This window comes from Eubalaena glacialis, chromosome 2, assembly GCF_028564815.1.
Source record: "Eubalaena glacialis isolate mEubGla1 chromosome 2, mEubGla1.1.hap2.+ XY, whole genome shotgun sequence".
NCBI classification, from domain to species: domain Eukaryota; kingdom Metazoa; phylum Chordata; class Mammalia; order Artiodactyla; family Balaenidae; genus Eubalaena; species Eubalaena glacialis.
The window spans coordinates 157,517,215-157,533,053 of record NC_083717.1 but is presented as its reverse complement, the minus strand read 5'-3'; the positions used below and the strand labels follow the sequence as shown (position 1 = coordinate 157,533,053).

At 34.2% G+C, this 15,839-nt stretch overlaps 1 protein-coding gene across 3 annotated transcripts in view; it reads left to right on the top strand.

The window, feature by feature from the left end:
* Nucleotides 1-4,477, top strand: part of PPP2R5E (protein phosphatase 2 regulatory subunit B'epsilon) — a 149,333-nt gene extending 144,856 nt beyond the window's left edge. For 2 of the 3 annotated variants that reach the window (XM_061180885.1, XM_061180886.1), the window contains one exon: nt 295-4,477. In XM_061180885.1, the coding sequence (XP_061036868.1) occupies nt 295-394 (100 nt within the window). In that variant the 3' untranslated portion in view covers nt 395-4,477. The remainder of the gene's footprint in view (nt 1-294) is intronic. The other variant, XM_061180884.1, reaches the window with a different exon arrangement.
* The last annotated feature ends 11,362 nt before the right edge of the window (nt 4,478-15,839 follow it).

The following is a 15,839-nucleotide window of genomic DNA, read 5'->3' as shown; positions in this document are numbered from 1 at the left end:
AATGATCATCATTTTTCTTTCTTGGTAATTTTGAAGTTAATTTTCTTTATTAAGCTAAGTATAAAGGGATATTAATGTGAAATATTAAAATATTCTTGTCATCTCCTACTCTATTTTATGTCTATATAAGTGTCAAGAAAAAATAAAAAGCAAGAGAGAGAAAAACCAAAAATGCCAAACTTTTCAGAGACCTTTTAAAAAGTCTGGGGAAAAGTATGTCAAAGGGGCAGTTATTGTTGGATAATCTCTTTACACTTTCTCAGTTGTTTACCTTGTATTCTATTTTTTCCCCAGTGAGAAAAAGAAAGAAAAGGAGCGTGAAGAATTGTGGAAAAAACTGGAGGATCTGGAGTTGAAGAGAGGTCTTAGACGTGATGGGATAATTCCAACTTAACAAAAATAATGACAACAACCTTACTAACCTGTGGAGTCACACATTTATGTAGTAGAAGATGGAGCAGCAGTTTTCTGTATTGTGCAACTTTACAGTAGATTTCACATTTGTTTCATTATTACAACAGCACTGTATATACCTGTCTCTAAGTAAAGGAAAAAAAAATAAGGACTTCAGTCCAAAGTATGGACAGTAGATGGACTTCTCAGAACTTGGCAAACATAATCATTGTTCTAACCCTCTTTAAAAAAAAAAAAAAAAGCAGTCTTCAAAGATCTGTCAATGAAATTTGTATATTAAAATTCCATGATTGGGAGTTCCTTATTTATCATTAGCAGAGAGTATGAAACAATTTTCAAATGTGAACAACCTTAAATTTAGCTTGTCTTTCTGCTAAGCTGTTAAGTGTATTTACAGTAAAGGAAGGGAAAAAAAAAGACTGTCATTTCCTTATAAGTTTGTATAACATCCTCCTCTGGGTAACTTGACTGTAATTTGACATCTTTTCCTTTTGCACATCTTCATGAGTTGAATGTCCACGTGGAATGGGGTCGTGAATTATAAAGGTCTCTGATGAAAGTTTTGTTCACTGGAGTGAACATCTTTCCAGTAAGCAGGTAGTCCTGGTACTCCTTTAGTTTTAAAATTAGGAGTAAAAGAGAGCAGGTGATAAACATAGTAGGGAAGGGAATTTTGGATTCACGCGTCAGTTTATGGTGACTCCAAATCAATGTCTTGAATCCTTTGAAAACAGGCACTGGGACATCATAGGGTTCAGTACCTGACCAGTATTAGTTATGTACGTCATTGAACACACAAACCAGAGATGTTTTAGAAATGTCAGAAGACATCCTTTTGGACCATTTTGAAATAAGGAAGACAAACACTAAACAGTACAACCATGAAATTGATCACCAGGATTGCGAATCTAATTGGGAATAGAGTTGAGCAAACAGCTTGGACTGTTTGGAGTTGTTGCCTTACTTTTTAATATGTATTTATAAAGTATTCCAGCAAAAGAGGATGAAGCCTCTGGGAAAAAAACAAATGTATTACAGTGTTTTTTGTAGATTCTCATTCTGTATCCCATCACAGCGCCAGCCCTGTTTTTAGCCAGAAAGGATTCAGGATAAACATTATTATGCATTCTGAATTGAATGCGTATTCCTAACTACTGTATTTGTTACCAAAAGTGGTTCTACAAATGCTACTGAAAAAATCTGGAAATTCCTAATGTCCTGAGTATTAATAATAAAGTTTAAAAATGCTTTTATATCAAAGGTGCATTGTGACCAAATTGTTTAAGAAAAACAAAAAACAAAATCTAAGGCTGTATTATAGATCTATCTTATTGGCTCTCTGCTTTGTATTTAAAAGAGGAAGCTTACATCTTGGGGAGTTAAAATGCTGATAAAACTTGTGTACATTATGTACTTACCTAAAGCAGTTGCATTATTGTGTACTGAAAGATATGTGTTTTGGGATTTATTTCCAGGATGCTTTTGCTTGTTATGGACTTGGCAGCAGTGAGTTGATAATCCTAAACAATCCCTTCCAGCAGTATTCGTGGTATAGAGCTGATTCTGCGTTCCTGTGTTGAATTGTGATAGTAGCAAACAGGAACATATGAACTGTTGTTGCTCTTAATAGAAATATGGTATCAATATGGGCTTGTATATTTTCTTCCTTCCATTTAAAATATAAGGTAGAATATGCAGTTTTATTCTTTACAAGAAAAAAGGAAAAAAAAGAAGCCACTGACCTTTCTCCCCTATTAAGTGTTTCAGGATTATCAGGTCACAGTTTGTGCGTAAAAGTCAGCTGATTATGGATATTGTCATCTCAATAACTTTGTAAAACAAAAACAAAATTTGGCATTGTTAATTCTGAAAAAGAAACAGCAGTAAAAGAGTCATATGCAATACCAAACACAACATGGTTTAATGGAATTAATAGATTTTTTTTTTTTTTTTAATAGAACATTAATGGGAATTCAATGTGAAGTTGGCAGAGGCTGCCAAAGATGAAAACAACTTACTTTAAAAGTACTGGAGCAAAGGTGCAAGTTCAAATGCTAAAGATAAAAATAAATTTGTAACAAATCATCTCCTTTAGCCCTTTGATTTTAGCCTGTTAGTTTTAACTCTGCTTTACATTTAATTTTGACAATATAAACTTTTGTTTGCCATTAATTCATCTTTTTAGATTGAGGACATTACAATCACAGGTTTATGAAATATCTCTGCCCATTAGAATGAAATGCAGTCATTTGAAATGAGAAAGACCAGGATCCTTTTTTGCACCTTACCCTGTCCTCAGAGTTAAGGTGAGAGCTACACCGATATCCTTGATGTCAATTTCATATGTTGATCATTCCAAACTGAGAAGAATAAAGCCAAATTTTAGACATATTTAAAGAAGTTATTATAGATATATGTCTAAAATTCATAGGGCAACTTCTGAGAAGAAACACTGTCTTTTCTTTTTTAACTGAAAGTGACAATGTGGCATTTGTCATGTTGTGTCCAGTGATGCACAGTAACTGAGGTAATCTGACTGTTGCACTATGTGACATATTTAAGGACGTACTTGCTGCATTTGCAGCAGCCCTCTCTTTGTCCTTTCCCACATTTCTGCTGTTGCTGCAACTTGAGTTAATTGTGACAAATGCATCTTTGTGTTATATTTTGTTTGCTTCCTAATTTCCAGAACTATATATAAATATATTTTTTAAATAGCAAATATTGTAGTTAGTGAGTGATGATCGCTCCAGCCTTATCCCTACCATATTGGTTTCAGGGGTAGGATTAAGCGTGTCTCTGGAAGAAAAAACAAAAAACAAAAACAGAACCCTGTGGTTTAGAAGGATGCTGAGGCCTTAGGCTGTGGGCCTAGAACAACCATGTGAGTGAATTGACCCATCTCATACTTTGAATCAAGCATGCATTCCTTTTCTCATTGTGCAGGCGTCTCCAGTTGTTTTCCTTCAGTGTTTTCGTCCTTTTAAATTTTATTATATTTTGCTCTCCCTGACATCTGTTTTTTATAAAATAAAAAATAAAAAAAGTAAGACATAGATAATACCCTCAATGCCTCTGGATACTCACAAGCAGGGTATGCTCCTTCATCTTGGGCTCGCTTGCCTAAATGGAAGGGTTTAATTTATTTTGTACCTCCTTCTATGCGTGGGACAGTCCAGGGTGCAGAGCTAGGAATTGCTTATAATTGCACCTGCTATACTTAAATGTATAGCCCTAGGCTCAATCACACTATGGAAAGAAAAAAAAAAAGTATATTTAGAGCTTTAAAAGCTTTTTTATTTTTTTGTGGGGATCGGGGGTGGGAAAGGGAAGATGTATGGATGTTATTGGCATTTTTAAATGTTCAGAGGTTTTTGTTTTGTTTGTTTTGTTTTGTTTCTTCTGTTTTGTTTTTTCTTCCCTTTAATTGGATGCACTGACCTGGCCCAAGAAATGAAGAGATTCTCTCTTTTGATGCTATTACCAATGTTATAACAAAGTGACAGTCACCTATAGCAAACAGGTGGCACCAGACATGATCAGTGATATTTTATTTGCACATCAATATTTTTATTTTTATATTCTGGCTCAGCTGCTTCTCTGAGTGGAGTTAAGGAATGAGCCACAAAGGATTTTTGTAGTAGCTATATTGGCAATGCATTTTATATTTCTCAGTATTTAATTTTGAAACTCTAAAAGGATTGTGCATCTTGAGAGAAAGTTGAGCAAATTTTAATCTAGTGTTAATTTGTGCTGCTTCTTGTGCACGATAGCAGCAGTAGTATCTCTCTTGGAAATAAACATCCCATATTATGATGTCTATGAATATAGGTTTCCTTTTCTACCTTCCCTCCCTCCCTCCTTCCTTCCCTCCCTCCCTCCCTCCCTCCCTCCCTCCTTTCTTTCCTTCCTTCCTTCCCTTCTCTTTCTTTACTTTTTTGGAAATCACTTATTGTATATAAGTTGTAATCCAGACCTCATGTATCAATGGGGAACTTTCAAATATAAATATTACCAATACATTTTCTGGTTGTTGTCTGATTTTTGATTGAGGTATAATGAGAATGACATGTCCATTGCTTTTGGTTTGAGGATTTCGCTTTAGCTTCATAAATCTTTTGGTATTTTAGTATTTCATTGTTTTAGCAGGAGAGGGCAGCAAAAGTTCATTTTCCCTGTTAGAAATGCTGTGGTTCATGATTGGTTTTAAATTTAGTTGTGTGTGTGTTTTTTTAAACAGCATCTGTTTGTGGGTAGAGGTAAAAATGAAACATTTTTGCTATGAGAAGTTGCATATGAAAATTATAGACTGGGTCAACCAGACAGTGAAGACTTCTGATCCACATTAAAGTTAAAATGCCACAAAGCAACCTTCCAGCGCTGGCTAAAATGTGCTACTTCCTTTTCAAACACAACAAAATGCAAGCCGAGTCTTAAAACATTTGGAGTTTTAAAATGTCTTTCTTTGAAAATGATTTACTTTCTTCAAAGTGGTAACAGAAACAAAAATGAAGGTGCTCCCAAAGGGAAATGTAACCTTCCCCTTTCACAGGTGTGTGAGAGGTTCTGTACTGTGGGTGCATCCTAATAAAGAAGCAGTGAAGAGTTTTCAGGTGCCTGGCTGTGTGTATTTGTTTGTTTGTCTGTTTCTGACGTCCATGGCCTTTTTGAACCATACTAATGGTAGATGTAGCTGCGAGGCAGTGGGGTTGGTATGTTCAGGCTTTCAACTTGAGAAAATCAGTTTGTGATTAGGGAGCGGTCCAATGTCTATTGCTGGATAACAAACTACCCCCAAAACTTGGTGACAAAACATTTGTTCACAGATGTATGGTGTGGGCAGGACTTGGCAATAATGTCTTGTTTCTGCTATTCAGGTATCAACTTGGGTTTATCAAGTGGGATAGGAGAATTCATTTCCAACATGGCTCACTCATATGGCTGTTATCAAGTTGGTGCTGGCTGTTGGCTTGGGGTTCAGCCAGAGGCCTCAGTTCTTCTTGACATGGGCCTCCTTATGGGGATGCCTTCTTGGGCTTCCTCACAGCATGACAACTAGGAATGAGTGTTTTAAGAGACAGGAAGTGGACACTGCCAATACTTTAAGGCCTGGGCCCAGAAGCTGTCATGGCATCACTTCTGTAATATTTTCTTGGTCAAACAATGGAAAGGTCTGCTCAGATACAAGTGGAGGGGACATAGGCCTCATCATGATGTGATGAGAGGAGTGTCATCTGTAGCCAACCATGGGATACTTTCTTTGTAAAGTATTTGATTTAGGTGTGCTTTCCTCTCTTGGCTAATTAAATCATATCAGATTTGGAACCATGTAGAGTTAACCAATTACTGTTTCATGTTCAGTTAAACTCTGACTTGGAGAGGGAAAAATCTTTGTAAATTTAGCAGTTTTGTATTTCAAAGCATGACCATTTTAACATCTGAAGGTCGTTAAGTTATTTACCAAGAAGAAACTTGTAACAAAGAAGGGTTAAAAGAAATTTAGGGTTCAAAGAAATTTAAGAGTTGATTTTCATGCAATATCTAATCCTTTCTATAACATTGCCTCCTGCCTGTAAACACTATATTATAATGGAGGCAAAGTTAATGTACAGTCCAATTCCTATTTCCTGGAGTTTTATATAATATTGTGTCCTGGTGGTTTCTCTTAGATCAAATTCACATTAGATTTTTTTTTTTTTTTAAACAGAGACTAACTATGGGATAGTTAACCAAGACTAACTGTAGGATAAGGGGAATTAAAATTAGATTTTTTTCTGATTATGATACATGTTCAATGTATAATTTATTCTTGAAAAGGAAGATTTTAAAAAACAAGTTTAATAGCTACATGCTGTGCCCCATACCTAAAAGTCCACTGCAAGTCATGTGCATTCATTGATTGATTGGAGCAGTGTCTATTGATTACCTCTGTCCATAGTCTTGCCCATTCTCTGATGTGCAGATTTCCTGCCTCTTTAATGTCTCATTTAATTTATTTCACCTCTTGCAATCAAAGTCTGTATTAATCGTACAATTTGAGTCACTTTTTGCTGCTACCAGATGATATGAGGCCTCAGAACCAGGATGGATATCAGCCACGGCCCCCTTTGTCCTCCCCAAAGCTCTTCAGACGAGATGTCTCTGTCTAGAGTCACCCAAGGTGACGGCCGTGGACTTGGAAATCAGAGACTCTTGGGATCATTTGGCTTCTGACATTTATCAGCTGTGTGACTTTGGGGAAATCGCTTGATCTAAGTCTCAGTTTCCTTTGTAAAATGCAGGTAAAATGGTACTTATAGTGTTGTTATATTCCATTAGGTAATATATGTAAAGTAGTTAGCATAAAGCTTGACACATGGTAACCTGAAAAAATATTAATTATTACCTTTAATAAATGCTTATTTTATTAAATCCAAAAGTTAAACCCAAAGTTAACAAAAGGATAGAAGTAATTAAGATTGGAGCAGAGATAAACAAAATAGAGAATAGAAATCAATGAAACCAGAAGTTGGTACTTTGAAAAGATCAGCAAAATGAACAAGCCTTTAGCTAGATGGACTAAATAAAAGATGACTCAAGTTACTAAAATCAGAAATGAAAGTGGAGGTATCACTGCTGATTCTACAGAAATAAAAAAGTATAAGAGAGTACTATGAATGATTGTATGCAAAAAAAATTGGATAGCCTAGATGAAATGATTAAATCACAGTGAAATAGAAAATCTGAATAGACATGTAGGTAGTAAGGGGATTGAGTCAGTAATCAAAAATCTCCCAATAAAGAAAAGTCCTGGTCCTGACGGCTTCACTGGTAAATTCTACCAAACATTTAAAAAAGAATTAATACCAATCCCTCTCAAATGTTTACAGAAAATTGAAGAGGAGGGGACACTTCCTAACTCATTCTGTCAGATAAGCATAACACTGATGCCAAAAATAGAAAAAGATACTACAAGAAAAGAAAACTAAAGGCCAATATACCTTATAAACATCGACGCAAAAATCTTCAGCAAATTACTAGCAAACAGAATTCACCAGCATATTTAAAAGGATTATGCACCATGACCAACTGGGATTTATTCCTGGAATGCAAGGGTGGTACAACATACAAAAATCAATCAATGTAATACACCACATCAACAAAATGAAGGGAAAAAAAAAACAACCCACACAATCATCTCAATTTATACAGCAAAAGCATTTGAGAAAATTCAACACCTTTTCATGATAAAAACACTCAACAAAATAGGAATAGAAGGAAACTACCTCAACATAATATTGGGTGGGCCAAAAGTTTCATTCCTTTTTTTTTTCCCGTAAGATGGCTCCAGTAGCACTTAGTGGTCTTTAGCTTCATTCAAAACAATTTGTTAGATTGTGTGTGACAGCTATCATATCAGTGTGCATTTAAAAAAAGACATAAATATTGGTGAATTTTTGTGTAGCCATTTTAATATTGAAGATGGAAGAAAAAAGCAACATTTTCGACATATTATGCTTTATTATTTCAAGAAAGGTAAAAATGCAACTGAAACATAACAAAGATTTGTGCAGTGTATGGAGAAGGTGCTGTGACTAATCAAACATGTCAAAGGTGGTTTGTGAAATATCGTGCTGGAGATTTCTCGCTGGACGATGCTCCATGGTTGGGTAGACCCCTTGAAGTTGATAGCGATCAAATTGAGACATTAATTGAGAACAATCAGCTTTATACCATGTGGGAGATAGCTGACATACTCAAAATATCCAAATCAAGTGTTGACAATCATTTGCACCATCTTGGTTATGTGAATCACTTTGATGTTTTTGTTTCACGTTAAGCGAAAAAAACCTTCTTGACCATATTTCTGCATGCGGTTCTCTACTGAAACAAAAGGAAAACGTTGCGTTTTTAAAACAAATTGTGACGGGAGATGAAAAGTGGATAGTGTACAACAATGTGGAATGGAAGAGATCGTGGAGCAAGCAAAATGAACCACCACCAACCACACCAAAGGCTGGTCTTCATCCAAAAAAGGTGATGTTGTGTGTATGGTGGGATTGGAAGGGAGCCCTCTATTATGAGCTCCTTCTGAAAACCAAATTATTAATTCCAACAAGTACTGCTTTCAATTAGACCAACTGAAAGTGGCACTCGACGAAAAGCATACAGGGTTTGTCAACAGAAAACACATAATCTTCCATCAGGATAACACAAGACCGCATATTTCTTTGATGACCAGGCAAAAACTGTTACAGCTTGGCTGGGAAGTTCTGATTCATCCGCTGTATTCACCAGACATTGCACCTTAGGATTTCCATTTATTTAGGTCTTTACAAAATTTTCTTAATGGAAAAAATTTTAATTCCCTGGAAGACTGTAAAAGGCACCTGGAACAGTTCTTTACTCAAAAAGGTAAAAGTTTTGGGAAGATGGAATTATGAAGTTGCCTGAAAAATGGCGGAAGGTAGTGGAACAAAAGGGTGAATATGTTGTTCAATAAAATTCTTGGCGAAAATGAAAAATGTGTCTTTTATTTTTACTTAAAAAACCGAAGGCAATTTTTGGCCCACCCAATAAAAGCCATGTGTGAAAAATCCACAACAAACATCATATTCAATGGTGAAAGACAGAAAGCTTTTCCTCTAAGATCAGGAAGAAGGTGAGGATGCCCACTTTAACTACTTGTATTCAACATAGTGCTGGAAGTTCTATCCTGAGCAATTAGGCAAGGAAAAGAAATAAAAAGCATCCAGATTGGAAAGAAAGTAGTAAAATTATTTGTTTGCAGATGGTATGATGGTATAGAAAATCCTAAAGACTCCACAAAAAGTAGTTAGAACTAATAAATGAATTCAGCAAAGTAGTAGAATACTAAGTCAACACACAAGAATCAGTTTCATCTCAAAAAAATGTTTGGAATCTTAACCAAGTTTTTTTCAGAAAATAGATTTTTAAAAAATTATTCCCAACTTATTTGATGAAGGTATCATTACCCTGATAAACTAGTCAAATGTATTAGAACACTAATAGTACAGAATACTACAAACTGTTAACTCTCATAAATGTTAATACAAAAATGCTTAATAAAGTATTTGCAAATAAAATTCAGCAATATTTAAAGAAAAAAATCAGTTTCATCTCTATACACAATGAATAATTTGAAAAGGAAATTACAAAAACAATTTCACAAACCAATAGCATCAAAAAGAATAAACTCCTTAGGAATTAACCAAAGAGGTGAAAGACTTGTACAATGAAAACTATAAAACATTGCTGAAAGAAATTAAGACATAAATAAATGGGAACATATTCCATGTTTATGGATTGGAATACTTATTATTGTTAAAATGTCAGTACTACCCAACATGATCTACAGATAGAATGCAATCAATCACTGTCAAAATCCCCATGAAGTTATTTTTGCAGGAATTAAAAAAAATCCATTCTAAAATTCATATGGAATCTCAAGGGAGCCTGAATAGCCAAAACAATCTTGAAAAAGAACAAAACTGGAGGATGCACACTTCTTGATTTCAAAATTTACTATAAAGCTACATTAATCAAAACAGTGTGATGGTTTTGGCATAAAGATAGATATATAGACCAACGGAATAAAATAGAGACTCCAGAAAAAAACTCATATGTATGGTCCAAAGACTTTTAATAAGGTTTCCAATACCTTTTGAAAAGGATAGCATTTTCAAAAAATAGTGCTGTGAAAACCGGATATCCACATGCCAAAGAATGATGTTGGACCCTATCTAACACCATATACAAAAATTAACACCAAATAATAAAGGACCTAAATGTATGACCTAAAACAATAAAACTCTTAGAAACATAGGACAAAAGCTTCACAACATTGTATTTGGCAATGACTTCTTGGATATAACGTCAAAAACACAGGTAACAAAAGAAAAAAAATAGACAAATTAGACTTCATGAAAATTTAAAAAAACTTGTGCATCCTAGGACACTATCCACAGTAAAAAAGCAACCCACAGAAAGGCAGACAATATTTGTACATTATATATCTGATAAAGTGTTAATATTGAGAATATATAGAGAATTTTCAAAAACGCAATGATATAAATACCAAACAACCCAATTCAAAAATGGAGAAGGATTTAAATAGATATTCCTCCAAAGAAGATAAATGAATGACCAACAAGCACATGAAAAAATGCTCAACATCACTAATCATTAGGAAAATGCAAATCAAAACTTCAATGAGAAAACTCCTCACACCCATTAGTATGGCTACTATCAAAAATCAGAAAACAACAAGAGTTGGCGAGGATGTGGAGAAACTGGAACTTTTGTGCACTGTTGGTGGGAATGTAAAATGATGCAGCTGCTGTGGAAAACAGTATGGCAGTTCCTCAAAAGATTAAAAATAGAAATACCATATGATCTGGCAATTGCACTTCTGAGTATATACCCAAAAGAAGAGAAATCAGGGTCTCAATGAGATATTTGTACACTCATGTTCATAGCATCATTATTCACAATAGCTAAAATGTGGAAGAAACCCAAGTGTCCATCAACAGATGAATGGATGAGCAAAATGTGGTATATACATAAAATGGAATATTATTCAGCCTCAAAAAGGAAGGAAATTCTGAGATATGCTACAACATGGATGAACCTTGAGGACTTTATGCTAAATGAAATAAGCCAGTCTTAAAAAGACAAATACTGTTTGATTCCACTTACATGAGGTACTTAAACAAGTCAAAAATTACAGAAAGTGTAATGGTGGTTGCCAGGGGCTGAGAGTAGGAGAGAATGGGGAGTTATATTTTAATAAGTATAGAGTTTCAGTATTATAAGATGAAAAGAGTTATGAAGATAGATGGTGGTGATGGTTGCCCAACAATGTGAATGTATTTAATACAAATGACCTGTACGCTTAAAAATGGTCAAAATGGTAACTTAATTTTATGTGCATTTTACCTCAATAATTAAAAAAATACTACCAAACCATTTTCTACAGTGGACATGACATTTCACACTCTCACCAACAATGTATGTGAATTCCAGTTGTTTCACATTCTTGCCAACATTTGGTGGTGTCACTTTTTATTATTTTAGACATTCTGGTGTATGCATATAGAGATGCCTTATTGTGGTTCTAATTTGTATTCTGATGACTAATTATATTGAACACTTTTTTTCATGTGTTTTTTGGTAATTTGTGTATCTTCTTTTGTGAAGTGTCTGCTCAAATCTTTTGCCCATTTTGCTTTATTGTGTTGTTGATCTTTTTATTATTGAATTGTAGGGGATCTTTATATAGCCTGGATAATAATTCTTTTCAGATAGATGTTTTGTGAATATATCACAATGTTTTGTGAAATTTACTCCCTACCTGATGAGCAAAAGGTTTAAATTTTGATGAGACCTAACTTAACATTTTTTTCTTTTTATGATTATTGTTTTTTGTGACATATGAAATCTTTCTCTTCCCCTGCTTCCTTTCCTCCCTACCTGCCAGACCAAATTATACTCTCTTATGTATTCCCTTTAAGAGCTTTATAGTTTTTACTTTTATGTGTAGGTTCATGATTCACCTTGAATTATTTTTTTGTGCATAGGTTTTAATATAAAAATCTAGATTCTTTTTTTCTGTATGGATAGCATATTATTGCAGCATCAATTATTGAAAATTCTCCCCAAATAATTGCTTTGGTGCCTTTGTAAAAAAAAAAAAAAAAAAGACTACCATAAAAGTGTGGATCTAAATTTAGGTTCTCTATTCTATTTCAATGGTTGACTTATTGATTTTCATACCAGTACCACAGTCATGATTACTGTAGCTTTAAAATAGTCTTGAATCAAGTTGTCTAAGTACTTCAATTTTTTATTTCTTTTTCAAGATTGCCTATTATAGATCCTTTGTATTTTTGCATAAAATTTAGAAGAAACATGTCAATTTCTACAAAAGAAAAAAAAACCTTGTGGGATTGTGATTAAAGTTGCATTGTATCTCTAGATAATTTTGGGAAGAATTGACATCTTCATAATATTGAGTATTATAATCCAGGAACATGGTATTATTCTTCGTTTATTTAGTCTTTAATTTCTCTCAGCACTTTTAAAATTATTTTCAGCATAGATATCCTGCACATCTTTTGTTAAATTTATTACTAAGTATTTTATGTTTTTTGAAGCTGTTATGAATTGAATTGTTTTTTAAATTTCATTTTTCAATTGTTTGCTGTTAGTATATAAAAACACAGTTGGTTTTTGTAGATAACTGCCATCATTAAACTTTGCTACAAGCAGTTATTAGTTCAATTAGTTTTTATAGATTGTTTAGCATCTCTATGTAAACAATCATGTTATCTGCAAATAGCAAGTTTTACTTCTCTATTAATGGTCACTAAATTTCTATTTGTTTTATTTCCTTTTTCTTGCCTTGTTGCAATGGTTCAGACTTCTAGGATAATATTGAATAGAAGTGTTGAGACTGGGCATCCTTGCCTGATCTTAGATGGAAAGTGTTCATTATTTCTCCATTAAATATAATGTTCACTGTAGGTTTTTTGTAGATACCCTTTATCAGATTGAGAAAGTTCTCTTCTATTTCTACATTACTGAGAGTTTTTATCATGAATGAGTGCTGAAATTTGTCGTATGATTTTCCTGCATCTATTGAAATGATCCTATAATTTTTTCCTTTATTCTATTAACATGGTGAATTGCGTTGCATTTCTGGGATTAAAGATATATATAGTTTATACATCTATATAGTGACCCTTGAACAACCTGGGTTTGAACTGCACAGGTCCACTTATAAACAGATTCTTTTTTCAATAAAAAATACAATACTATATGATCTGCAGTTATGGAGGGCTGACTATAGAACTAGTGGATTTGGGTATCCATGGTGTGTCCTGGAACCAATCCCCTGCGGATACTGAGGGATGACTGTAGTTATATGTATACATGTTAATTTCTGATGACAATGCAGGGTTTATTCAACTTGATATTTCTCTAAATATAATGTGTCATTTCTTCTGGCTATTTTCAGGATTTCCTTTAATCTTTTGTTTTCTATTTGCTTCTGATGTGCCTAATGGTTTGCTTCATAATTATCATGCTTGGAGATCACTGAGTTGCTTAAATCTCTACATTTATATCTGTCATCAGATTTGGTAAATATTTTGGTCGTTATTTTTCAGATATTTTTTCTGTCCCATTCTCTCTATTTTTTTCTTCTGTGATGCTAATTAATATGTACTTAAATCTTTGTTATTATATTATAAGTCACAGTGGTACTGTTCAGTTTTTAAATTATATTTTATTAAGATAGAATTCACATAAAATTAACCATTTTAAAGTATACGTTTTACTGACATTTTGTACATTAAAAATACTGTACAACCTTCATTTCTATTTCATTCCAAATTTTTTCACCACCCCAAAAGGAAACTCTGCACTCATTAAGCAACCACTTTCCCATTCCTCCCTCCCAATCCCACAATCACAAATTAGCTTTCTGTCTTTATGTATTTACCTATTCTAGATATTTCGTATAAATGGAATCATATAATATGTAACCTTTGTGTCTGGCTTCTTTCACTTAGCATATTCTTTTTGAAGTTCATGTTGTTACATGTATCAGTACTTCATTCCTTTTTATTGCTGAATAATATTTCATTGTATGATATACCACATTTTGTTTATCCATCGTCAGTTGATGGACATTTCGGTTGTTTCCACCTTATGGCTATTGGGTATAGTGCTGTGATGAACATTATGAGTTTTGTTTAAATATGTGTTTTCAATTCTTTTGGTAAGTAGGTAGGAGTGGAATTGCTGGGTCATATGGTAACACTATGTTTAACTTTTTGAGGAACTGTCAAGCTGTTTTCCACAGCAGCTGCATTGTTTTACATTCCTGCCAGCAAAGTATGGGGGTTCTGATTTCTTCACGTCCTTGCTAATGCTAGTTATTTTCTGTTATTATTCTTTATTATAGTGACCCTAGTGGATGGTCTGTTCATCTCTTAAAAATATCTTTTTTCAATGTTCTTTAAATTGAATAACTTATTGATCTACTTCAGGTTCACTGGCTTTTTCCTCTGTCATCTCTATTAACTGTTATGCTCCTATAACAAATATTTTTCTTTTAGATACTGTATTTTTTTAGTTTTAGAATTTTCTCTTAGTTCATTTTTCTATTAGATTCTATTCCTCTGTTGAGATTTCTATCTTTTCATTCATTGTGAATATGTTTTTCTTTTTTAAAAAAATTTATTTATTAATTTATTTTTTTATGGCTATGTTGGGTCTTCGTTGCTGTGCACAAGCTTTCTCTAGTTGCGGTGAGCAGGGGCTACTCTTCGTTGCAGTGCACAGGCTTCTCATTGCGGTGGCTTCTCTTGTTGTGGAGCACAGGCTCTAGGTGCACAGGCTTCAGTAGTTGTGGCATGTGGGCTCAGTAGTTGTGGCTCATGGGCTTTGTTGCTCAGTGGCATGTGGGATCTTCCTGGACCAGAGATCAAACCCATGTCCCCTGCATTAGCAGATGGATTCTTAACCACTGACCCACCAGGGACGTCCCAATGAGTATGTTTTTCTTAATATCATTGAGCATAATTATAGTAGCCATCATAAAATTCTTGTTTGCTAATTCTAATATCTGGGCCATCTCAGGACCTGTCTCTTTTAATGGTCTTTTTCTTGAGAATCTGTCACATTTTTCTGATTCTTCATACGTTGAGTAAATTTGAATTTTTGTCTTGGATATTTTGAATATTATGTTATGGGAACTCTGGATTATGTAATATTTCTCTGAAGAGTATTAATTATTTTATTTTAGCAAAGACTAATTTGAAAGGACTCAAACTACAAACTCCAACTCTTGGGCAGTAGCTCAAATCTTAGTTCAATTCTTTTTTCTTTCTGCGGAGTTTGTCCCATGCATGTGAGGGTCAGGCATTAGTCATAGATTTGGGTTGAGTTATACACAAGATTTGGGCTCCTACTGTCTAGTGCTCTCCTTTCTGTGATATTACCCTCACTTTCCAATGGCTGTGGTTGCCCTGAACTCTGTCCTCTGGTTCTTCAGGGAAGAAAAACAGTTTTTTAAATTTGTGTTCTCCTGCTTCACCTAGTATTGACTCTCAGGCTAAAACACATTAAAAGGAAGATTTACCCAGTGTCATCCTTTTTCCCAAGTGTTGACTTTCCTCCAGAATATGCCTTTTAGTGCTTTCCCGTTGTTTTCCTCTTGCTCTCGTTCTCTCTGTATTTTGGCTACATTTTCCCATTTTAATCTGTATGAGGAGGTCTAGCAGAATTTTAATCAGATATTCTTAAAGCAGATCTTCACTCAAGGGCTATCATATGGAGACACATGATTCCCTTCCTCCCCCACCCCAACATATTCTGCATATCAGGCATTGTACTAAGTCAAGATTAGTATTTCCCAC